This window comes from Panthera onca, chromosome A2, assembly GCF_046562875.1.
Source record: "Panthera onca isolate mPanOnc1 chromosome A2, mPanOnc1 haplotype 2, whole genome shotgun sequence".
NCBI classification, from domain to species: domain Eukaryota; kingdom Metazoa; phylum Chordata; class Mammalia; order Carnivora; family Felidae; genus Panthera; species Panthera onca.
Window position 1 is genome coordinate 12,315,950 of NC_138340.1, and position 25,842 is coordinate 12,341,791.

The 25,842-nt window shown below is 51.0% G+C and overlaps 1 protein-coding gene across 12 annotated transcripts in view; it reads right to left on the minus strand.

Annotated features, from left to right (window-relative positions):
* The window catches only part of EPS15L1 (epidermal growth factor receptor pathway substrate 15 like 1), a 96,633-nt gene that overhangs the window by 24,949 nt on the left and 45,842 nt on the right, over window positions 1-25,842 (minus strand). For 10 of the 12 annotated variants that reach the window (XM_060630534.3, XM_060630532.3, XM_060630541.3 and 7 more), the window contains 11 exons: window positions 23,418-23,574; window positions 22,661-22,746; window positions 21,730-21,802; window positions 15,886-16,047; window positions 15,067-15,264; window positions 13,365-13,529; window positions 8,355-8,478; window positions 7,343-7,393; window positions 6,561-6,697; window positions 2,514-2,574; window positions 1,515-1,597 (listed from right to left, as the gene is read on the minus strand). In XM_060630534.3, coding sequence (XP_060486517.2) covers window positions 1,515-1,597; window positions 2,514-2,574; window positions 6,561-6,697; window positions 7,343-7,393; window positions 8,355-8,478; window positions 13,365-13,529; window positions 15,067-15,264; window positions 15,886-16,047; window positions 21,730-21,802; window positions 22,661-22,746; window positions 23,418-23,574 — 1,297 coding nt within the window. Of the gene's footprint in view, window positions 1-1,415; window positions 1,598-2,513; window positions 2,575-6,560; window positions 6,698-7,342; window positions 7,394-8,354; window positions 8,479-13,364; window positions 13,530-15,066; window positions 15,265-15,885; window positions 16,048-21,729; window positions 21,803-22,660; window positions 22,747-23,417; window positions 23,575-25,842 lie in introns of all 12 variants that reach the window. The other 2 variants (XM_060630544.3, XM_060630546.3) reach the window with 2 other exon arrangements.

A 25,842-nucleotide genomic window follows, 5' to 3' on the forward strand; every position in this document is an offset into this window, starting at 1 on the left:
GACTCCTCGCTGCGGATGCTCGGCTCCCACGTGCTCCGAGATGCCCTCCCCAGCTCCCTCTCCACCATCTGGCTTGTGAGCCTTCCCCACTAGGAGGTAAGACCAGGGATGGGGACGGGCCCTCGCATGTGGCCACCGCTCGCCCCCCCACACACCACGGCGATGGCACCTGGGCTGGAGCAGGTGGATACGGAAGACTGCAGGAATGAGTGAAGAGGCATGGCTCTGGGGCCGTGGGCTGTGAGGCCCTCACCTGCCTGCAGGGACTATCAGCAAGCAGCAGAGCACAAGTGGGTCCTCGGGATGGGGCCCTGAGGCCCACATGCGGCACACCTAATGCCGCTTTCCCAAATTCTTATCAGAGAAGTACGTACTCATACTGAAAACCAAGGGACGCTAAAGATTATAACGAAGATCTGCAGACCCTCGGACCATTGCCTTTCCCACTCACCATGGCCGACGTTTTTGACCTCTTAGCGGTTTCTTCTGAGATTTACCTCTATAATCATGGGCATCTACTGTTATTTCTCGATCTGTCCATTTTGGACATGATTTACTGACTTTTTGCTACATTAAAGATTTAGCATTCTCAGGGCAACGCTCAGTTGGTGGGTGGCTCAGTGGGTTAAGCACCCGACTCTTGATTTCAGCTCAGGTCACGATCTCATGGTTCATGAGATGGACCCCCACACTGAGCTCTGCACTAAGCATGGAGTCTGCTTGGGATTCTCTCTCTCTCTCTCTCTCTCTCTCTCTCTCTCTCTCTCCCCCTCTCTCCCTGCCCCTCCTCTGCTCATGTTTGTGCATTCTCTCTCAAAATAAATAAATAAATGATAGAGCTTCCTAGCCACAACTCTCAGCCTCTCGCACAACAGGACCCCGACACCACCAGGCTATATTCGCCTGACCGTGGCACGCAGCTACTGCCCAGCCCGACAAGTGCAGGAGCGTCGTCTGTCTTGAACCTGTGTATTTGTTCACAAAACCCAGCCCTCACTTTCCAAACCCTTCTCGGGTTCTCACAGGCAGCTCCCACTTACATAACCGGCCCACGTTCTCCGGATCCCTCCCGCCTGCCAGCCTGTAGCCCACAGTTCCAGTCTCAGCTGCACGCACACCAGGCCTGGCACCCGTGACCCTCCTGAGTCCCCTGTGCCTAATGCCTTCTCTTCTTTGGGTCTGTGCAGCCACAACTTTATTGCCTAAGATCTGGCAGCTAACAGACACCAGTAGGACTGGGGGGAGCCCGCGACACGTAGGCCTCGTGGAGGGATTCAGGGCTCTGGCAGTTTCACTCGGAGGAAGGGAAATGGAGCCAATCACAACCACAGGCATTTTCTAGACCCTGCCTGCCGGCTCACGGCCTCACACGAGGATGCGTTTCAGAGTCTGACAGGTGCCGAGGAAATACATACGTGGTATTAATAATTATGCCTGGCTGCTCACGACAAGACCACGACAAGAGGCACAAAGACACTGGCAGAGGCACACGTGCTCCGTGGGTGGGGCTTTACCTTGGACATCTGGCTGAAGTCAGCAAAGCCCTCAGCACTATTGAAGGACCCACTTCCAAAGGGGTCTAAGGTTCCAAAGGGACCTGCAAAGTGGCACCAACAGACGCAGAGTTACAGGGCGCTCAGGGAACACACCTCCTGGGGTCAGGGTCAGGTGCTGCCTTTCCGTATTCCAGGGCCCCCAGCGCGGGACATCTGAGGAGGTGGCCAGGGCCGTGCACCTGGACGCAGGCCCTCAGCAAGGCCTCCCTGGCCCCACCTGTGCTGGCTCATGGTTGGTCTAGCTCGGCCGGAAGTCTCTTGCTGTGACGGCCGCCTAGGGGACAGCCACAGGGACTCTGCCCCATCTGTACTTCTAGCCAGCACTACGGTCAGCAGACGAGTGACAGGTGCGGAAGCACAGCCCGGGTCAGGGAGGGGGGTGCAGTTCTGCAGTGACCCACCACCAGCGCCATGTATGGGGGGAGCCTGTCAGTGCAGTTTGCCAAGCTTTCTCCTTTGGGGGGGCAATTTGCCTGGATAACCCCCACAGCCGCCTATGGTAATGAACTCTATCACCATCAAGCACAAGCTGCTAGGCAAGGCAGTAGGACCAAGCAGGGACTGTTCCCCAGAACCAGGGGGAGTCCACAAATGCTCCCCTCCCTCAGTGCAGAAGCCAGTACCCTCAGCCAAACTTTGGATTCTTTTAGGAAAAAGATCCGAAGGTACAAACCAGAGACCCGTAAGGAGCAATGAGCAGAGAGCAACCGGTAACAGTGGTGTCATTACTGACTTCCTCCCTACTGCCCACCTCCCTTTCTACAAAGATGAGCAGTGGCGGGGGCGGGGGGAGGTATAGCTGGCTTTGGCTGAAGTGCTTCCGGCGAGGATCTGGGCGCCCCTGGCTAATGACATAAACTCTGAGGACACACAGCTTTGGAAATAAAACCATCACCGGGTGGGCTCCCTCCACTGGCAGCGGGGAGGGTCAGAAGGAAAATAAGCCATCGGTCTCACCTGATCCTTTTGAGGAGACACTGGAGGATGAAAAAGGTTCACTGGATTCAAAGGGGTCGAGCTGAGTGAAAGGAGAGAGGAAGAGTGAAAAGCAGTTCACTCATTTACCCAGCCATTCGTTCAACCACACACTGTCCTGACATCTGGTGCTGGCCACGAGGAGGATAAAACGATTTGTAGTAAACCCTGGTGGAGTAAAATCCCCACAGGCCAAACCCTCCTGCAGATAACGCCTCTAAACTCTGGACAAAATACAAAACACAGGTAAATACAAGCAACCACCCGAAAGCTCAGGAAGTGAACCAAAGCAGGAAGACTCTGGACGAGAATTCAAAGTGGGCAGGAACGAACAGAACCAGGTTGAATCTTCTGTCTGGACAGCTGTAATCTGAGGGCTTTGCAAAGCTAAGACCCCAACAGAAAACTCGCCGTCTGGACTCTGGAGGAACAGAGCAGTATCCAGTCACCACGAAAGAGCACTCATGAGACACAGGATACGTTTCTAAAGAACCAGAAAAATGTGGCCAGTTCTCAAGGGAAAAGACAATCAATAGAACCAATCCCAAGACGCCCCAGACGCTAGAATTCTTACATGAGGACGACTTTAAAGCAGTAACAACTGTGCTCAGTGAAGTAAAGGAAAATACTCTTAAGAGGAACGGGTAGATCTTAGCAGAAAAACAGCAACCACACAAAGAAACAAATGGAAATTCTAAAACTGAAAAATGTACACTGTCTAGAATAAAACTTCACTAGGTCAGCTACACAACAGATAGAGAAAAAAGTAAGTGAGACAGAAGACAGATCTGAAGAAATTATCCAATCTACAAGAAAAAAAGAGAGAGAGAGAAAGAAGAATGAGAAAACAGAGCCTCAGGGACTTGTGGTGACATCAGCAAAAGCTCTAACATATAAGTAACTGTAATCTCACAAAGATAGAAGAGAACAGGGGAGACAAAGAAAATGTGTAAGTAACAGCCAAAAACTTGCAAAGTCCAGTAAAAGATATTTAGAGATTTATGAACCTCAGCAAACCCCAAACAACATAAATACAAAGAAAACCACATACATATGCTTCACAAACTACTGAAAGGCAGAGAGAGACAGAGAGACAGAGAGACAGAGAGGGAGAGACAGAGAGACAGAGAGGGAGAAAGCAGCCAGAGAAGAACAGGATGGTACATTTGGGAGAACAAGTGCCTGAGACTGACGGCTTCTCCTCAAGGACAAGGAAGGCCAGAAAGCAGTGGAACAATATCCTCAAAGTGCTGAAAGGGGCAAAAACTACTAGGTCAGGCAGCAATACCCTTCAAGAATGACAACAAAGCAGGCCTGTATCAGAAGAGGTGCCAGACCAAGTTCTTCAGGCTTAAGGAAAAGGATAATGGGAGGAAACGTCAGATCCGGAAGAAGGAATAAAGAGCAAATGGCAAATACATGGGCAAAAATAAACAGACCACTTTTTTCCTCTTTAAAATTTCTTTTACATACATACAGTGGATTAAGGCAAAACTTAAACAACTGTCTTCCAGGATTTATGACGTATTTAGACATATTATATTCGTAGGACACCTGTAACATAAGAGGAGACACTGCTGGCTAGGGAGGAGGTGGATAAAGGGATCTATCCTTTTGACAGGATCGTTATCCCCCCAAGAAAATTTGGCTGCAAGTTTTCTACATTTTACATAAAGTGATGTAACGTTCACTCCTAGGAGCCTATGAAAAGTTAAGGGTGTATATGGTAATCCCTAAAGCAACCTCTAAAAAATAATAGAAATAGATATAGGTAAAATAGGCCAAAAGATACTAGAAAATGGAATTCTAGAAAATATTCAAATAGTCTAAAAGAAGGCAGAGGGGTGTCCGGGTGGTTCAGTCGGTTGAGTGTCTGACTCTTGATTTCAGCTCAGGTCATGGTCCCAGGGTCGTGGGATCGAGCCCCACATCAGGCTCTGCACTGAGCATGGAGCCTGCTTAAGAGTCTCTCTCTCCCTCTGCCCCCTCCCCTAGTGCATTCTCTCTCTCTAAAATAAATAAATAAATAAACAAACAAACAAACAAATAAATAAATAAAAGAAGGCAGAAAGGGAACAGAGTGACAAAACAAAGGGGATAAAGAACAAGCAAATAATAAAATAGACTCAAATCTAACCACAACAATAACTGAATTAAATGTTAATGGTCTAAATACTCCCTTTCGAAGGCAGAGATTTCCAGACTGGATTGACCAGCAGCCCCAACTACATGCTCGCTCTAAAAGACCCTTCATATATAGAAACCCATTTACTGAAAGTAAATGGATGAAAAAAGGTATAGCGTACAAAGAGTAAGCATAAGGAGGATGAGGCAACTATTTTAATAGATAGAACAGATCTCAAGACAAAGGTGTCACCAGAGGAAGGAAGAAAGCTTTTATAATGATAAAAGGGTCACTGCATCACGGTGATACAACCAGCAGAAATGTGTAGGCACCAGACAGAGCTTCAAAATACATGAAGCAAAACTTGACTGAATTAACGGGGCTATAGACAATTCCACAATCACAGATTTTTAACATTCCTCTCTCAGCAATTGGGAAAGCTATAAAACAAACAAACAAAAAACAGTAAAGACACAAATGATCTGAACAGTACTATCAACCACACTGATGTAATTCGCATTTATAGAACCCGACAACCATAGATAAACATTCTTCTCAATTATACAGTGTGGACACCAATGCAAACCGTAAAATAAATATAAATAAATTTAAAAGGACCGCAAAAAATACAAAACATGTTCCCTAGGAGCATATTTAATTAGAAATCAATATTATAAGACACGTAAAAGAAAAAAAAAAAACAAGTATCTGGAAACAAAACAGTATTTTAAATAATACATGGTTCAACAGAGATATCGCAAGGGAAACTAGAACATACCACAAACAAAAGGCAGTAAAGATAGAACGTATCAAAATGTGTGGAATGTGGCTAAGCAGTGCTCAGGGCAAAATGTGTAGTTTGAAAACATTTATATTAGAAAAAACGGTCTAAGATCAGTGACCTGAGGTTTAATCTTCAGATGTTAGAAATGGAAGAGCAAAGTACTAACCCAAAAGAGGAGGAAGGAAATAATAAAAAGCAGAAATCAGTGAAATAGAAACAAACAGGAGAGGAAATTAACATAACCAAAAGCTGGTTGATGGACAAGCTCAACAAAATTGATCCACAGAGAGTGAGAACACACATCACACACAGCTCAATACCAAGAATGAAAGGGGGTCCCCGCGACAGGTCTCACAGACGGAAACGTTACAAACCAATCCTGGCCTTCAAGAAACTCTGGGTCTAGAGGGACAGACACGGCACGTGTAGGGCTTTGGAAGAGATACAGCCCAGAACATGAAAGAGGCTATAAGCCGCCCTCCCCTAGACATGAGAATTCTCTGTTCAATCGAGTCACTGTTTTGCTTTTCAAATCCTAGCTGACAGCCATTTAATGCAGTGTGTTGGGCCTAACACTGCAAAACACACGGTCCGCCAGATGCTGGGGGTAGAGAGGGGCACGTGAGTGCCTCACACACTAAGTGCTGCCAGGAAGATGGCAGGGTGGTCATGTGGAACGTGTGATGCTTTGTTTTGTTTCATTTTTGTTGGGAGACGGGGTCGCAGTGGGGGCAGGCGACAGAACAGACAAGCCAGCCAGTGGGCCTGAGCTGAAGTGACAGGGGCACAGGAAGGAACAGAGAAAAGAGAGCTATTCGAGGCCCAACCCATCCTGACGCGGGCTCAGTGCACCTCTGAACGTGACCCCTGATTCATGGGACAAGCCTCACAGGGACTAGTCACCTCACCTTCCAGGAGTAGGACATGCCCGCCGCCCAGCTCCCAGAGAACCGTGTGGCGCTCACGGCCTACGCGCACACGTGTCAGGCTTCGCGAGCTCAGTCCGCATGTTGGGAGCCCCAGACTCGGCCCGGGGGTGGGCGGGGGATAAGGAAGGGCCACTTTCGTGTGTGCCAAGGGCACACACGGGCAGCACCTAGGCCTCCCAGGTGACACTCACCTTTGAGGGTAAGGAAGGGTTTTTCGTGAACGGGTCTGAGGTAAATGGGTCATTCTTTGTCTGTTTCTTAAAGAAGTCGTCAGGTGCAGAGCCACGGAACGGGTCGCTTTCTTTGAAAGGATCCCCTCCAAATGGATCTAGAAGGTGTTTTGGAAAGTGAAGAAAAACATGCCCCATGAATAAACAACACTGCGCTTAGTGAAAGAACCCAAACATAAAAGAGTGCGTAGCTGACTGAATGCCCTTTATATGAGATTCTAGAAAAGGTAAAAACCATAATGACAGAAAGCAGATCAGTGATTGCTAGGGACCCGGGGATGGGGGGGTAGGAGGCAGAAGAGAACCTTCTGGGACGATGGAAATGTTCTCACCTAACTCAAAACTCATTTATCAAAACTCATCTAATTATACACTTAAAATTGGTGAATTTTGCTGTGTATAAATTACACCTCCCGACAAAGCTGACTTTAATAATGAAAACACAGGTAAATCCAGAGATAGACAGCAGATTGGTGGTTGCCTGGGGCTGGGGGAGGAGGGCGTGACTGCTCATGGGGATAAGGTTTCCTTTTAGGGGACGGAAACGTTCTAGAACTACACACAGGTGGTGGTTGTACATTAAGAATGTACCGAATGCCACTGAATTGTCACTTTAAAAATGTTGACTTTTGTGTTCTACGAATTTCACCTTAGCAAAAAAAAAGAAAAAGAAAGTAGTAGATAAATAAGGGTGAGGACCAGCCCATGAAAAACCAAAAAGCCTCTCCCACAAAGGCTTTTACCTGCTGAAGTGGTCTGTTGTTCTGCGAAGGGGTCATTCTGGAACGGGTCACCTAGATTGGAGGAGAGAGGAATGTTTAGCTCTACCGTAGAAATGACCCTGGCATATCCAAGGAGGAGCAGCGACTGGCCGAGGAGGCTGTTCCCAGCTGGGGTGTTCAGGACGAAATGAGGCACCACCGGCTGCTCGACACGGGGCTGCAGCGGGGGGAAATGTGGAACGAGCCAGAATTCACCGCTCGCTCTCTCTCCGCCATGCTACACTCTTGTACCTCACTGTCCCTCTCACCTCCCCCAGCCAGGACAACACAGGGCCCGACCCACGGCCAGCCCCAGTGTGAGGACGAGCTCCACACATCTGAGCTTCCAGAGCCGCCCGGTGTCGCTTGGGTCCTGTGGTGCTTCGATTCCACACGTGATGCCGGAAAGGCGCTCCCCTCTGCCCTCTCCACGCCTCGCCCTCTCCGTACATTTGCTCAGGGACGTACAGATAGCCTTCCTGGAAATGCTACCTTGCTCTGAAGGACCACAGTGAGGAACATGTATCTCTAGAAGCCTTCTTAGTTATTCTGGACTCATGTGGGGCTCTGGGCAAATGTGTCACATCGAGACCTTAGATTTATGTGGGGACTTGTCGCTCACTGGGGAGTCTCACGATCACGACTACCTCTGGTTATCTTATCCATCCCACCAGGGCAGCGAGGGAGAACTTACCACCCCGACAGGAGGATGGGAACCAAAGCGAGCAGAGGTCGAGGGCGGAGCCAGCTGCCCGTGAACATGGGCACCTCGCTGCAAGCTGGGAGCTCAGCTCTTCCCTCCCAACTCTAACACCTCAGCTCCGCAGTGGACCAGGCCGAGGTGCAACGCTCTGGTGACCCACGGGGCTCAAAGAACTCCCTTCCCCCTCCATTCCAGAAGGTGCTACTGGCCAACCACTCTGGTCATTGGACAACTCTAACAGGCACAAAGTAAACAGCCCTTCAGTGACTAAGTGGGCACCGAGAGAGATACCTTTGAAGGGATCAGCTCCTTTAAATGGGTCGGATTTGAAGGGGTCTTCGGTCTGGAAAGGATCCGGATGCAATTCTTGGGCATTGTTGCTAAATAACAAGGCTTTATTTTTGAAAGGATCGTCCTGTAATTTTGTGAAGAGACAGGACAGGAACTTTATTATTCCAAATTTAAAGCAAAGTACAGAATTCCATACCCAACCTGCATGTTTCTCCTTCAAGCAGTGGGACCCTACGGAGAATGACTAAAAAAATCATTGAAGTGGGGCACCTGGGTGGCTCAGTCGGTTCAGCGTCCGACTTCTGGCTCAGATCATGATCTCATCGTTTGTGAGCTCGAGCCCCACATTGGGCTCTCTACTCAGCACAGAGACCTCTTCGGATCCTCTGTCCCCTTCTCTCTCTGCCCCTCCCCATACTCACTCTCAAAAATGAATAAACATTTTGAGAAAATCGTTGAAGAAATATGGACATCATTTCATAACGTGTCAGCACTAGTTCATTCAGTGACAAATGTACAGGATAAGGTGCTAATGACAGGGGAAGCGGAGTGTGGGGCATGTGGGAACTTTCTGTACCACCTGTTATGTTTTTCTGTAAATCCACCACTCTTGTGAACTAAAAGTTTATTTAAACATTGAGTGGAAGGCAGTCATGTAAACCACCACCAATGGATGGACAGATACACTGAATGCAGTAGGTAAATACACAGGAGTATTGTTTAGCCTTGAGGACGTGATGCTCAGTGAAACAAGCCAGTCACAAAAAGACAAGTACTGTGTGATCTCACTTTAGAAGAGGTCCCCAGAGGAGTCAGGTTTGCAGAGACAGAAAGTAAAACAGTGGGCTCCAGGGACTGGGGAGTCAGTGGTTAATGAGCAGAAAAACGTCCTGGGGCCTAGTTGCACATGAATATACTCAGGCATGGTTAAGATGAACGATTTTATGTTCTGTGCGTTTTATCACAATTAGAAATCAAAAATAAGATATTACAAAGTCAGAAGAAAGTGGTATCTTTGGAATTGTCCAAAGGAAAACGTAACAAGCCAGTCAAGAACCACAGCCTGGGCCTCATTCAAAAGTGTGGCCTCCCTCAACCATCTTTTCCTCATAGAACGTATAGCTAAGTGGGCATGTTTGAAAATGCTGTCCCCACACCAAGAAACACGCTGGCTATTTGCATCTTGGGAGGAAATGAGCTGCTTATGCAGTTGGAACTACTAGAGCATATATAACACTTTGCATTTTGTTTTAAAGTGCTTATTTCTAGAAACAAACAAGCACGTTTAAGCCGGAAGAAAAGACGATTTGCTTTTGAAGAGCACTTTTTTATAGTGGAAAATGGCCCCGATGTGTGTGTGTTGGGGGGTGAGGGGGTACAACCTACACGGGAACAAGGCCCACTCCGTTTAGAAACAGTGAGTGTATTTTGGTTAATGAAGACACACCCTCAGTGAAAACACGAAGGTTTCACTGTGATATGAAAAAGCACAACATCCTCACTGAACCCGGCAGGTGTGTCGGCACCCGTGGGGCTGGCAAACATCCATTATTCCAACCGACCAAAGCCAAATGATTAAAGAGCTGGGGCTTCCGTAAAAATACAGACAACGGTCACAGGGCCATGACGTCAAAGGTGCCAGAGGAAGATTCCAGACAAGGCCCCCAGCACTCTGTGCTGCTTGACTTCGGAAAGCGGGATGGCTCCCGGAGGCCCTGGGCCAACGGGAAGCCACAGGCTCCTGAAGGACGACAAACACCCTGTCCTCTGATGACCACGGGATGATTTTTCTTACCTGGGGAAGATTACCTGGAGCCTCCAACCACAGGTCTCCCTCCCCAAGGCGGGAAGACCAAGCGGGTTCTTAGGCAAGGAAGTACCACAAATACCGTGGAAGCGGGCGGCTCCGTAAGGACGTCACAGTGCAAACACGCGAGCTGCAGTCGCCCGACAGACATCCGACGGGCCTCTCACACACAGATAAGTAGGATGGGGTGTCCTGATCTAAAGAAGCCGGGCAGCCAAGACGGAAAATCACCCTCTCACGCTGCACCCTGGGGGAAGGAATGGATCTCACCCCAGAAGAAGAGAGATGATGTCCTGGATACAGCAGCACATTAAGAATGACAGCTTGGTCTCAGAACGAAAGCTTCTATTTAGTTAGAAATTAGCACTGATTTACAAGTTGGTGTTTTTTTGGTTTTTTTTTTTCGATGTTTTCAATCATCACTTGGAGGCCTGCCAACTAACAGTGGACGATGGCAGAGAAGAGGCTGTGACTCTAGACGCTTTGGCTGTGAGCCCCCCGAACTGAAAGCCAGGTCTGTGATCTCTTTCTCAGGTGCAATTATTTGCCTAAGGTAGCAATCGCTCCCTCCCCTTCCAAGGAGAAGCCTAAAAAGACCCCAGCAGGATTCACACACGTGAGGTAACCACCGGTGGTTCTGAGTCCATTTCACGGATTCAGAGCAGAAAATTAGGCTTCCCCTGGTACAGAGATGCCATAAACTCCACCAGCCACTGACCACCTCTCAATGAGAACTGAGCCACCTGCCACTTGGGAGACACGGGTGTGGCAGACGAGCACTGGGGTAAATGACAGGTCCCTTAGCAGAGGTAAAATACCTTGAACGTGGAGTTCAGTAACTAGTCCTGAGTTCTGCACTTCTTAAGAAACCGATGTGACAACTCTGAAAGGAGTTTCTGTGACTCTCCTTCCCTTTAGCTAGGGGTTGGGCAGTGGTGTGCTGGTGAACCAGCTCTCTGGGGGGGAAAAAAAAAGGCCCTGATTGGCAGCTTCGTCCTGTCAATTCCCATGGTGCAAATACTCCCCGTGGCTGAATTCAAGTCACCAAAAGTTAAACAATCAGGTTACAAAATTCCTATTTAATAATCAGCTCTGGAAAGTCAATAAAAATGGTTCCAGCACACCAGTGGGGCTGGATGAGATGACAAACCAATCTTTCATGATAAGGTCTTGGCGAGGCTGAAGTCGGGGATGATTTATTGCCTTTTCCTACTAGACAGGTTGGTTGAGTGCTGCCTTCAAGAGCCAGAGGCCAGTATCATCGTCGGATGAGAGACAAGAAATAAATCTGGCTTTAAGAAGCCTCAGTCTTTGGGACAAAGTAACACGGTATGAGCTGAAAACTAAAGTTAGTGACTTCAGTAGACCTGCCCAGCCGTAGAAACTTCTGGATGCCCCTCTTTGGTTACAGTATTCTCAGGGAACTAAACCCCTCACTGTCACCCACCTCAAAGAGAACTAATTGCTCTCTGAAGCAGTCTCGAAACATTCAAGAGTAAACAAAAAGCCCTCTTCGAAGTGTTTATTAAGAAAAGGAAACAAACCGAAAAATGCTTTAAAAACTGTATTTGTACAACAAGATAAATATAGTTTTTCAGACACCGGTTGCAAGTTGCTATGTAACATATCTGACATCGACATTCCAGAATGAATTGCCTATCATGTAAACTTTGCCCCGCTCACAAGATGAACAGAAATGAGGAAAAGATGAAAAATCTGTGGGGGGCGGGAGGAGGGAAAATCACTGGCCACTTGCAAACTGCCAACTTTTTATCCAGGAAACCAATCTTATTCGAACCTGCAAAAGGGTTTAAGCTGTTCCACAAACCAAGATGAAGGAGGGCAAGCGGAAAGCTGTGCGAGGGGGCCAGTGACAGACGGGAAAAGTAAAGTCAGGGTCATGAAGCTGAAATGCACACACTGAGCGGCCAGCCAGCCAAGCGGGCAATTCTGTCTCTCCCAGCGAACGAAGAGTGGACAGTCGTAGTCTGAACTCGGACAATCAAGCTGACGGTGGGCTCAAGAGCAGATACGGAATTCACCCGTTTACAATTCCGTGAGGAAAAGGAATCTGTGAGCGGCAGAGGGAGGCAGTGAGGGCCCAAGACAGGAGACAGATGAGGACACCAACAGCATCTTCTAAGCGATTCGGGGAAGGAGGTATAAGCTTCCCCATATATTCTTAGGACTGACTACTTGGCTACTGAGGAAAGAAACAGGTCAAGAAATGAACGTGAAGAGCCAAGACTCAAGTTGAGAAAGACAGAGAGACAGAGAGACAGAGAGACAGAGAGAGAAAGAGAGAGAAGCTGTGTGACTACAGGAAGAAGAAGGAATCCACGAAGCCCAGGGCCAGGAGCAAGACAATTCAGAGGAGTGGCCCCGGACGAGGGGGCAGCAACATGGGGTGAGAGGTCAAAAGGCTTTGGGAGCAGAGCACAGTGAAACCACCGAGACCAAGAGCATCCCATCGGCTCTGTCAGGAGCACAAAGATGTTGTCATCGGCCAGGCTAAAGCGGAAATGGCACACGCTGGGGCTCAGCCACAAGGGCGGGCGCTGGCAGGAAAAAGGGGACGTGATGATATGGGGAAAAAGGGACACCGGCTGGACGTCAGCAGCCCGAGTCCACAGCACCCTGGGACTTGATCAAGGCCCCCGGGGTCATAAGAGCCCAGGATTTCAGCACACCCCAAAGTGCAGGAGAGGGGCCAGTTCACAGGGCAAACAGCAGTGCCTCAAAGGGCTGTCATTTGTCTTGATCTTCACAAATACATTTGGTTTTCAAGGTGCTCCTTGTGGGAACACGGACACACACACACATTTCTCCCATGCCCCGCCCTCCGCCCCCAACTAGTAGGATGTAGGGTTTCACATGTGTGAGCCTGATCCACTTTTAGTTAAGTTTGGGAAAGCCCTCTGAATTTGGGTGGCTGGCTCACCAAAGACAAATATCTTTAAAAACTGGTCTTACAAAGGATTCAGGCCTATCCTTGGCTTCGTCCTGGAAGCAAGGATCACGCACAGCCACGTACCCCGGGCCGCGGGGCCTGTGTGGACACGCAAAGCGGCAGCAAAAACAAGAAACACCCTGCATTTGGACAAAATCAAGGCTGGCGAGTGCCGGATCCAGCAGGCAGGGCGTTCTCTGATCCCAACGTGGGACCTAATCCCAGGACTGCAATACGCTTATTCAACCTTTACCATGGCTCCAAAACCGCCCCTCTCTGTCAGGGAGATGGCTTCGCTCAGGTCGGCTAAGTTGGTCAGGCTGGCGCCGTGGGCCCCGTCGAGCACCTCGTCATATTGCTCCAGGGTCCTGTGGGCTTCTTGGTGGCTTTCATGCAGCTGGGACAGCTTGCTTCTTGCCTACACGACAAAGATTGCTGACATCACATGGGGTTTAGGGGAAAGGTGTCAGGAGAGATATTTTTTTTCTCCTAACGTCCAACCCTATTGTCCAACTCCATTCACATGGGGAACTGAATTACTCGCCTACACAGTAGAGGATCCCAAGTGACACGACTTGTAAACCACGAGGTCCTTGTCGCTGCCCCATGAGGCCTGTTTATATCCCTGACCCTTGAGAGAGGCCTGTGTTCAAACAAACATCTGTCAATTCTGAAAAGAACTGAAATTGGTAAAAATCCACATTCACGATCTGTTCCAAGTGATAGTAAACATTTCCCCTTTATGGGGTTTTATCACCCTGTCCACTGCTCCTTGTCCTGGACAGGGATGTGAGGCCGGGGAAAGGAGGACAATCTATGAAGTCAGACAGACCAGGAATGTTATCTTAACTGTCTCATCCTGTGTGAGACACTGTGTGACCTCTGGCGAGTGACCTAACCTCTCTGTTAGCTCTTCTCCAAAAAGGACCACAGGAAGCGATGGGTAAAACACCTCCTGTAGCATCTGGAAGGGTGGGCGTTAATACATGACAGTGAACATCACTATTATTACTAACATACGCGCATGGCTTGGATCCTATCTATGTTACACAAACTCCAATTGCTCAGATGGAAAAGACCTAAAATAATCTCAGATCTAAGAAACAATGAAACACAACACAGGGAATGAAATCCCGCGTACGTGTTTGCGATCAACTATTGTCTGCAACCTGGCAAAAAGAGCAAGGGATCGAGTCGGTCAAGAGAGGAAGCACAGCTGGCCACTGTAATAGTGCCAAGGGTAAGCATCACGCCCGTCTGTCGATGGGACACCCAAGGGCCGGCAAGGAGGCCTTGGGCTGTTACATACAGGGGAGCGGGAGGGAAGCCCGCCCTCTGCTGGCGAGCAGCGGCTACAGGCCCCAGGGCCTTCACACCAAAGCAGGATAAGGATGGGGTGCCCAGACAGACTGCAGAACTGGAACAGGGCCCCACGTGGGGTGATGCTCATCACAGGGTGGGGCCTCAGCAATGTACCAGTCCTCAGATCTCACGGGGACAGAGAGGTGCCGGAAAACGTCTCAGACTCTGTCCCTCTCGCTGGTCTGAGAACCGTGCTGGGGAGGGCATTTCTATACCCAAGACTCTCTCCAAAGGAGCCACTGAAGTCCTCACACAGACCCTGCCCATTCCCCAAAGAGGGCGTGTGCCCAGGTGGGGAAGTGGAAGGACAGAGAGGCACAGCAAACAGCCCGCAGGCCAAAGTCAACGTGATGCCGGAGCACACGCTGCGGGACGCTGGGTGCTTGACCTCCAGGCCAGGACGACAGCTTCTAAGAAGAGAGCCTGACATAAACGGGCTGGGTGAGAGCCAAGGTAACAAGTGGCCTCTGTGCAGGCTGGTCACACACCCCGACGTGACAGCTCACCGCAGCTGCTCCGCTCACAAGAAGGCCCCAGAAGACCCCCCCCCCCCCACCACCAGCAGAGGCAAGGCCCCGCCCTCAGGGAGATACCTGGTTGATTTCGTCCTGCGTCGATTTCAGGGACTTGATGATGGTTTCCAGCTGAACTTTCCCGGCCTGAATGCTCTGCTCCAGCTGGGTTTCTTCCTGCTGCAATCGGTTCAGCTCCGATTTGGCCCGGTTCAGGTCGTCTTCCTGGGACTTGAGGTCAGATTCCTGAGACTGGATTTGGGTCTTCAACGAGGAAATCTGAAATGAGATGAAATATGACAAAAGGAGGAGTCTTAATTCACATCATTGGAACAAGCGGACCCAGTGAGGCAGATACCAGCCTGATGGCCGGACACCTGGGCTTCCTTCCAGGGCCCTCTCTCCACTCGCAGAACAGAAGGAAACAAGGCAGACGTGCAAATGCCCATGAACTGACAGAAAGTCAATTTTGGGATAAGTCAATTTTGAGGCCTGGGATAAGCAAAGGCAGTCTACCTGTCTCCCAGGGGCTAAACATCCCCGTGCAAGGCCTCAGAGGAGGAGATGAGGGCTTTCAATCTGCTGAGCTTGCAGCCTCCCCGGTTTATAATGAGCAGTGAAGACACCAGACGGTGGCAGGGGCGGAGGAGGAGCATGCTGGCCCCGGGGTGCTGTGAGGCACCAGCCAGGGTGAGTTTAGTGGGGACCAAGGCCGTTCACTGTATGACTGACTTGGTGGGTGAGACGGAGGTCAGGCCACAGATGCCTGGACGCTTTTTCAGATGGTATGTCCACAACTCGATTAAACCAGTAGGACGCCTCAGCCTTGTGTTTCCAGGTCGTCGTGAGCCCAAAGAAGCCCACAGGAAGCCCCCCCGCCATGCTGGGCGTGAGACTCACCATCTGAGTCTCGTCCTGGCACTTCTGCCTGACGTCGCTCAGCATGTCTCGGAGCTTGGCCTTCTGCTGATCCATTTCATCGAGGCGGTCTTGGGCGTCCTGCTTCTGAGCTTCCAGCTCTTGCAAACTGCTCGTTTCCCGGTCTAAGTCATTTTGCAATTCCTAGGGAAGAGGTGCGTCAATGTACTTGAGCATGGGGGGTGGGAAGCATGTCCAAGACAGCAGCCTCAGCCTGGGCTAGAGCCCCCTGGATGTCCTACGAGACCGGCCCCTGCCCGTCAGCCTGTGCTCAGCAGGCATCCGGTGCACACTTGCTGTAAATGTGTGCATCTCAGTTGGTGGCCGTGGCATGACCTCTCACTAAGTCCCTTGGCAAATATTTACTGATGGCCTAAGAGTGGCCAGGGTCTGGGAGAGTAGCTGGGTCCCACCAAGAAGAGCTATCCGGTGACATGTGGTCAAGGGTGGGGAGGGGAGAAGCATCACCCAAACACAAACAAACTGGGAGGAACAGAACCGACAGAATGTACGGGTGCTGCTGGGTGGACTCGGGGCGGGGGGTGGGGGCACAGGGAGACCAGACTGACACTGCACGGAAGTGGGGAAGGGGGTGTAGGGCTCCAGCTCCAGCAAAAGGAAGCAGGGCCACGCAGGAAGCCCCCGCAGGACGTTCAAGTATGAGCGTGGGACAGGATGATTCTCCACTGTTGACGTTGCCCCAAATCGGCAGTATCTACCCAGACGACCAATAAAGGTACCCTCAGACCCGACCAGGACACCCCTAGGAAGAGCACCCTGGGGGTGTATGGTGCACGTGAAAACATGCAGTCTATGGGAGCAAAACCTGGGAACCAAGTAAATTCCCACCAGGCGGGCCTGGCTCACAACTTACGGCGTGCTCGTACCCTAAAGGAAGCTGCACCTCATACTCGAGTTACAACGTGAAGCCCGTGGCCAAGCACATGTGTATGCTGCATTCTGGCGTTCGTGCCAACAGGAAGGAAAGAACACGCACGCGACCTTTCTGGAAGGCCTCGTGGGAGCTAACTGACGACATCTCTGACAGACCAACAAAAGGAGCAGGGAGGGGACCTGGGCCACGAGGAGATGGTGGCCGTGAGAATCAAAGCAAGGGAAAGATTTGAGGGGACCTTTGGGGGTAAGAGAGGACGGGGATGGTGAGGCCGATCCCCAGGGCCGGGCCGGCTGGGGCTTTGCTGGTGCCATTTTAGGAGAAAACCCAAAGCAGGCACAGGGCCTCCTCTCTGCCTTGAGGATGAAAATGTCATGGCTCTCACCACTCTAGACAGCCAAAACACACCTCTGAGTTATGCTGGGGAGCTAGGCCCTCTCTTCCCCAGTCTCCCTGCCCTTGGCCTTGAATTCAAGAAGCGGAACTTCAGTGTTCAAGTCTGGGGAAGGGAAGAGGATGGTGGTAGGGAGTCCCAGACACAGGTTTGCCACATCTGAGGGAACAACAAGTGACGGAGGAAGAGGACACAGAGCAGGGAAGAGGGCCAGGCCTGCTGTGGTGGCCTGAAACATCAAGGAATCTGAGCCTCATTCTGTAACGAAGGAGGGGGAATCCAAGAGCCCAATGGGGACGAAGACCCAGCTCATGGTCAGGATGGGAGCTGGGGTCAGAATGCGGGAGGTGTCTGAGCAAAGAGAACAAAGAAACAACCCAGAGAACCTGCAGACTTAATTCAAACCCCCCTGGAATCCCCAGCTGGCTCCTGCACAGAAACGGACAAGCTGAGGCCAAAGTTCATAAGGAAATGCAAGGGATTTGGAAATGCCAAAACAATCTCGAAGGAGAAGAAAAAAAGTTGGAGAACTTCTACTTTTCAGTTTCAAAACTTACTACAGACATACCTCAGATATATTGTGGGTCTGGTTCCAAATCACTGCAATATAGCACGTGTTGCAATAGAGTGAGTCAAATGAATTTTTGAGTTCCCAAGTACATGCAAAAGTTATGTTTACACTACACCACAGTTTAAGTGTGCAATAGTGTTATGTCTAAAAAACAACGTACATACCTTAATTAAAAAATATTTTATTATTAAAAAATGCTAATCATCACCTGAGCTTTCAGGGAGTCGTAATCTCTGAACACAGATCACCATAACAAATATAATAATAACGAAAAACACTGAAAGATTGCGAGAATTACCAAAATGGGACACAGAGACACAAAGTGAGCAAATGCTACTGGGAAAATGGTGTCAATAAATTCACTTGACGGAGAGTTGCCACAAACCTTCAATTTGTAAAAGAAAAACAAAACAAAACACACAGAACCTGTAAAGCACAATAAAATGACATATGCCTATACAAAGCTATAGTCACCAAGACAGCGTAGTACTGACCTAAAGAGAAATGCATGTGGAACAATGGGATAGAACAGAGTCCAGAAATAAAGCCACACATCGATGGCCAAGTGACAGTCGACAAGGGTGCCAGGCATTTGTTCAACAGGGAAAGAACAGTTTCTTCAACAAATGGTGCTGGGACAACTGGATCTCCACATGCAAAAGAATAAAGTTGGATCCCTACCTCACACCATATACCAAAATTAGCTCAAAACAGACCAAAGATCTGAATGTAGGAGGTAAAACGATAAAGTCTTAGAAGAAAACATAAGGTAGGGGCGCCTGAGTGGCTCAGTCAGTTAAGCGTCCGACTTCAGCTCAGGTCACCATCTCTTCATTCGTGAGTTCCAGCCCCACATACGGCTCTGTGCTGATGGCTCAGAGCCTGGAGCCTGCTTTGGATTCTGTGTCTCCCCCCTCTCTGCCCCTCCCCTGCTCGCACTCTCTCTCTCTCAAATATAAATAAACATTTAAAAAATAAATAAAGAAAGAAGAAAACATGGGGTAAAATCTTTGTGACCCTGATTTTGACAATGAGTTCTTAAATATGACATTAAAAGCAAGAGCAGAAAAAAAAAAAAGGAATAAACTGGACTTTACCAAAATTTAAAGCTTTTGTGCTTCAAAGGACACTATCAAGAAAGAAAAAGACAACCCACAATTTTTGCAAATCACGTATCTGATGAAGAAATTTTACCCAGAAAATATAAAGAACTCTTACAACTCAGCTATCAAAAGACAAAAAAAAAAAAAAAAAAAAAAAAAAACTTAATAATGGTCAAAGGGTCTGAATAGAAATGTCTATTCAAAAGGTACACAGATGGTCAATAAGCACATGAAAAGATGCTTGGGGCACTTGGGTGGCGTAGTCGGTTAAGCGTCCAGCTCTTGATTTTGGCAGAAGGAAGGAAGGAAGGAAGGAAGGAAGGAAGGAAGGAAGGAAAGAAGGAAGGAGGGAAGGAAGGAAAAACCAGGCAGACACTACGGGTGCTCGCCAGAAGGACAGCGATGGAAATAGAGGTGAAAGACTCCGGGAGGACAGGGAAAGGGCACAATGGGAACAGAGCCGTGGGGGCTGAAGCTTCTGCTGCTTAAGTAGCCTGAGGACAAAGGACTCGCACTCCATGCGGGGCCCTGACCCACAGACTGTGCGAGCCGGCACGGCCAGACCCATCTGGGGACAGGTGGCAGGAACCCCAACCAAACCTGGTTTTCACAGGAGAACTTTCAAAAAATACGTAGTATTCTGTCTGTGCCATCAAGCACTACAGCAGGGCCCCAGCCCGGCCTGCTTACGGACGATGCCCCCACAGAACAGCCAGTCTGGCTGGCTTAGGGCTCCCTCCCAGCTCTGGGGGGCTGTCGGGGCACACAAGGACCCCGGCACCTCGAAGGCTGCAGGAGCCCACCAGCCAGGGCTCCAGGCAGCCTGGCCGCACCTGCCACAGACCACAGAGGACAGCGCCTCCGGATGTCAGAACAAGTCTCTGCACAGGCCCGACTTCTTCCTCAGAATCACCTGGAGGAGGCGCCAGAGACCTCATGATGGTTTCCTTGGTAGCGACAGGACATTATAGCACCCGGATCCTCAGGGACCAGAATAAAAAACCAAAGCATGTTCATGGCAACCGAGACGCGATAGGAAGGCAGAACCAGCCACACAGCCGTGTCACCCAGGCCCGGGCGGGAGGGAAGACGAGGCCGGCTCCACCAAAGGACTAAAAAGATGGAGTGAGGTGACACAGATGATGGAGGCGGGGCGAGGGCTCTACGTCTGGGGGATCAGTTCTAGGACACGGGCGGAAATCAGAGATGTGAGGGAGAATAAAATGACACGATGAAAGTACATACATTCAGAGAAATAAAGTCACTTTGCTTACAAGGTGGTCTTGTAGGTGAAGAAGCTCATTTGAGCAAGAAACCCTTCATCTCAGAGGCAGGCCAGTCCCTGCTTTCCAATCCAAAACATTCCAGGAGACCACCTACGGCCTAGTCCTCACGGCCGACGTGCACAGAGTGAGAAGCCAGAAAAGAAGGGTCTGGATACTGCACGGCAGGCACTGATGAGTGTCCTGAGGCAGGGTGGGCACACCCACCCCACCTCACCCGCAGACCACAGCTAGGACGGACAGCACTTCCCACAGATCAGCGGAACGCGCCCTCCAGCACCCTGAGAGCCCAACTGAGTCAGATGGTACTTACTTCCCCCGGCTCGGGTTCACGCCCTAGGAGGTGATCCAGAGAGAACCGGCCACTCTCCCAGCGCACCCGGCAGCCAGCCACTGCTCTCGGCTCCGTGAGCAGCCCGCGCGCTGAGCCTCGTGGCCAGCTGAGGTGATGGAGGCCAGGAGGCCGAGCTACCTGCCCAGGTCACTCAGGTGAGACACGGCAGAGCTGGGGTCCTGACCACTTAGCCAGGCTCCTCTCCGGCCACAGCTCGGAGCTCAGAACACTCAGAGTCCTCAAGCAGAGGACGCCGGTCCCTGCGACATGACTCGGCCTCACCCACAGGGCACCACAGCCACCTCTAGCGTCCCCACAGTGGCAGGGCTTTCTCTATCCACCCAGACTGGAGACCGTGGGGACCCAGGTCTCTTCAACAGTGTAGCTGCCCAGTGCTGATGGCTTTGCTCCTGGTGCAGACTCCCCTCTGCTCAAATGATGGAGAAGAGCAGGAAGCGGCCCAAGTGAGCCCTGAGCAGGTGCCAGACTTCGTTTCCCAGCCCCACAACTCAGGAAAGCAGAACGCTCGTAACCAATGCAGTACAAGACCCAGAGATGTTCAGTAACTTGCCCAAGGTCACACAGCTACAGAGAACTGGGTCTGAGCCCAGGCAGCCAGGCCCCCAGTCTCTGTGTCACCACCACCTGCTAGGAGATGCTCCAGGAGGCGGGACTGTCCGAGAACACGTTAGCAGCCACTGTCTGAGCCTCAGAAACTGAGACTCGAGTGAAAAAAGCCAGACACAAAAGGCCTCACGTTGAACGTCCAGAGCAGGTATGTCCATGGAGACACAAAGCAGATCAGTAGCTGCCGGGGTGGGGAGTGGGGAGGGCAGTGGCAATGGAGTGTGAGGACTACACGTCATGGGTTTCTTTGGGGGTGATGGAAATGTTCTGGAACTAGACAGAGGGGACAGCTAAGGAACACACCAAACATGCGAAAAACCAACGAACCACTTGTTCTAAAGTAGCAAATTTTATGTTATGTGAATTATATAGCTCAATGGAAAAGAGAGACAGAGAGAGAGAGAGAGAGAGAGACAGAAGAAAAGAAAAGAAAAGAAAAGAAAAGAAAAGAAGAAAGAAACCCCTGTCTATGGTTATAAGAAAGGTAGAAACCTCACTCAGAAGTGCAAGGGCGGGGCTACCTTCCCCTTGCCCCGCCCCCACTGACCGGCAGGCCCCCCCCCCACCCCCCCGCCCTGCACAGGACAAGACCATCTGCCCAGGGTGAGGCTGTTCTTACCTGTACTTCGTTGGTTTTCTGTCTGATTGCCTCTTCCTTTTCTCTAATGTCCTGTTCCAGGGAGTATTTCTCTCTGGGCACAGAAAAAGAATTCAGGAAAAGCACAGATGAGTGATAGCAGGACTACAGCCATGGTGTATTCTCTCCACGCCGACTTCTCAACACCCAATTCCGTCCATACGCACGGAACCCAACTCAGCTGGTTCCTAGGAATGACCCTCAGGGATCGTGCCCTCTACATCATCCCCTCCCCCATCAGCGAGTCCGTGGCTACGAGGAGGCACTGCTCCCCATGAGACCACTCGAGCCCCTCAAGCAGAGGAAAAAGGAAGTCAGAGCGGTGTCCGGGGTGAGGAGGGTTCAACGCTCCCTGCTGACTGTGCCCATGGAGGGCCAGGTGCTTCCTGGGCCCTCCTCCCTCTCCTAGAACTAACTGGTGGGAGAATGCTGCTTTGAAGAGGAAGCATCTCTTTATGCCAGATTTGAGAGGACAGACACCCCATCCAAAGCCCTTGTTTACAGGTGGGGAGACTGAGGCAGCAGGCACAGAGAGGAGCCAGAGACCTGGACACAAAGGCTCCCTCAGTTTAGCTGTCGGTCCTGAGCCATTAACTTGCCCTCGGAGGCTCAGCCATTCTACGTGCTGAGGGGGAACAAGGCCCATCCTAAGGGCAGGGGGCAGGGCCTATGGCTACCTAGCAACAACCTGCCTGAGATTCCACAGCCCAGACTGACTCCAACTGAGGATGTCATCACTCGAGCTCATTAAGTCAATTCAGGAACTCGGGGGAATGTGCCCTGCTTCGCTTCTGCTGCATGAACTTGTTGACGGCCGACCTGTGTGCCTCACAAGCCTGTGGTACTTGTGGTAACAAGCTGGGATAGGGCCTGTGTAGGGGCCAGATTCCGAGGGGAAGGAGCTTTAACACACCTCTGTAACTGGGCAATCTCTTGACTGATATCATCAAGTTCCTTCACACCAGTGAATTCCCCTGATCCAAGAGAACTTGAACCATCCTGGAACCAAATTCAGACACAGGGTTAAAACTTGACAAGCTGATGGGGCGCCTGGGTGGCTCAGTCGGTGAAGCGTCCGACTTCGGCTCAGGTCATGATCTCACGGTTTGTGGGTTCGAGCCCCGCGTCGGGCTCTGTGCTGACAGCTCGCAGCCTGGAGCCTGTTTCGGATTCTGTGTCTCCCTCTCTCTCTGCCCCTCCCCCACTCGCGCTGTCTCCATCTCAAAAATAAACATTAAAAAATTAAAAAAAAAAAAATTGACAAGCTGAGGGTTGCCTGCCTCCCTCAGTCGATGTAGCCTGTGACTCTTGATCTCGGGGCTGTGAGTTCAAGCCCCGCACTGGATGTAGAGATTACTTAAAAATAAAATTAAAAAAAAAAATTTTTTTTTGACAAGCTGACCTCACCACCCAGCAGGTGCTAGTATGAGGGATACAATCTCCAATTCACTAGGGCAAGTGGCAAAAGTGCCAGAACCCAGCTGGATAACTATGCCAGTGGCCCAGCCCCACCCCCAGCCCCACCCCCAGCCCCTGGTGAAGGCCGGGCCACGAGAAGGCAGGCTACAACAGCAGGGCACTGGCCTGCTCACATGGGCCACTGCCGCCACCTGGTGGCAGGCTGCGGGAAGCCACAGGAGCATGACAGGGATGTGGCCAGGGGTACTCACCTGGATGGGAGTGCCTCTCTCCGAGGGCGGGACCATGTCCGGTGAGAGGACCTGAGGGGGGTCGATGCCTTTACTGACCTTCTGCTGAATGAAGTACATAGCTAATGCGAATTGGTCTTTACTTAACTTCCCCGTTTGCCTCGTATCAGCCAGGGCCCTGGGAGAAGGCGGGATGCTAATTAGACATCAGACAAAAATTCAGCCCCTCCTGGGAAGTACAAATCACAGAACCCCTCCATTTAAAAAACGAACAGTGACAACACAAACAGCGGGGCACAGCAGCGACTCCTTTTCTGTTGAACATCCCTCTCGAGGACCGCGGTCCCGCCACCGGCCACCCAGGCATCCGGCCCTACGGCTGGTGGAGGAGGGGCCGTCAGCACAAGAAGGGGGGCCCCACCTGGCTGGAGAACCACCGAACCCCACCCCACAGTCCGAGGTGGTGGGCCTTTGGGAAGGCCTCATCAACAATTACCAGGAACGCAACCGGCTCTTTATAGTGTGTGTGTGGAAGACAGTGAGGGTCCGGTACGGAGCCGCTCTGGTGGAAGTGAAAGCTGGGCCCGAGCATGCACCCTTGGATCTTCAGCAAGTTCCCGCAGCCCTGGGTTATCTGAGCAGCCTGAAGTGCTGGTTTTCAACGGGGATGACAGCAGCAGCATTTTGGGTTGTCGTCACGAGGAGCTAGGGCCTGGACGGCCACCCGCGGCCGTGCTGCACCGGACGGCCCCTCGCTGCTAAGGGGCCCTGCTCACGTGGCCTTTGGGCATCCTGGTAGACGGGCGGCACGTGGAGCTCCCGCGGAGCCGGGGTGGGGGAGAAGCTTCACAATCAGCCCGGTAACGGAGGAGCCGGCCGTCACGGGAAGGAAAGCCTCACGCAGTAGGACAAGGCCTCCGCATCTGCAAAACTGTCTCACCCTGGCCACTGCGCAGGCGGTCTCACCTCCCGCTGCAGTCGTGACCGAAGAGTGACACCTCTCTAACTCGCAGCCAAGGAGCCGGGCGTGGTGAGCAGACTCGGGCCCAAACACCAACGCACAGGGCCACGGGGAGCACGGAGACCCCACTGAATATCGCTGACACGCGCTGGTTTGCAAACGTCTTCATTTTTGTCGCGGTTTGAGGGCGAGGTGTGAGGATTCTGCCCGTAAGCGTCGGTCCTGCCGCCTCGCCTCGCCCACGGCTGCTCCTGGGCTGAGGCCTCTTCTCTCCAGCCCTCTCCTGCTCCCGGTCTCTGAGGGAGTGTGGGCTCCGAGGCCTGCAGGCGGGGTGCTCGGCCAGCCACCAGCCGGGGAGGCCTACATGCGCCTTCTGGCTCCGTCCTCGTTTCCTCCCTGCCGTCCCCCTGGGCGTGCTATCTGCGCTCCCCCCGGCCCCCCGCAGACAAACCCGGACTGGCCTTTTACTCTCCCAGCGGTGATTCCAGAGCCTGCTCGTTCTGTCTTTCCCCTCTGCTCCTTATGCGTTCCCTCTTCTAATCCGAGCGTATTCGTGATTTCACCGTGCTGCTTCCACGTTGTGGCGTCACTGGCAGGTGGAGGGACTGTCCCTATACTACGACTGGGGCGCCGCATTGCTACCTCTGAATCACATGCACGTTCGCTTCAGGGTGATAAAGGGCACACGCATTTTATCGGTTTCTAAAAGGGGACGCCAGATCTGAAGGGGCCGAGAATGACTGCCCCGGACCTGTCGGAAGCAGTCGGCCTCCACTAGCTGTTTTGGTGACTGACTCTGGGTGTCACACACTTGCGAAGGGAGAGCCTGTTCTCTCAGGTCGGGGCCTCCCGTCACAACGTGGACATCTACGAATTCTTGCCAAGGGCAGCTATTTCCACAAGCTACTGAGTAACGTGCTGTCACTGCTCTTCTACTAGGCGCTTATCCAAAGGATACAGGAGTGCTGATTCATAGGGGCACATTACCCCAACATTTATGGCAGCGCTATCAACAATAGCCAAATCATGGAAAGAGCCCAAATGTCCATCAACTGATGAATGGATAAAGAAGATGTGGTTTATATATACAATGGAATACTACTTGGCAATGAGAAAGAATGAAATCTGGCCATTTGCAGCAACGTGGATGGAACTGGAGGGTATTATGCTGAGTGAAATAAGTCAGTCAGAGAAAGACAGGCATCATCTGTTCTCACTCGTTAGTGGAATGGAGGATCATGGGGGAAGGGAAGGGGGAAAAATGGTTTTAAACAGAGAAGGAGGCAAACCCATGAGAGATTCTTAAATACAGAGAACAAACTGAGGGTTGATGGGAGGGCGCGAGAGGGGGGAAAATGGGTGATGGGCATCGAGGAGGGCACTTGTTGGGATGAGCACTGGGTGTTGAATCATGGGAATCTACCCCCAAAATCAAGAGCACAGTGTATACACTGTACGTTAATTAACTCAACAATAAATTCTATT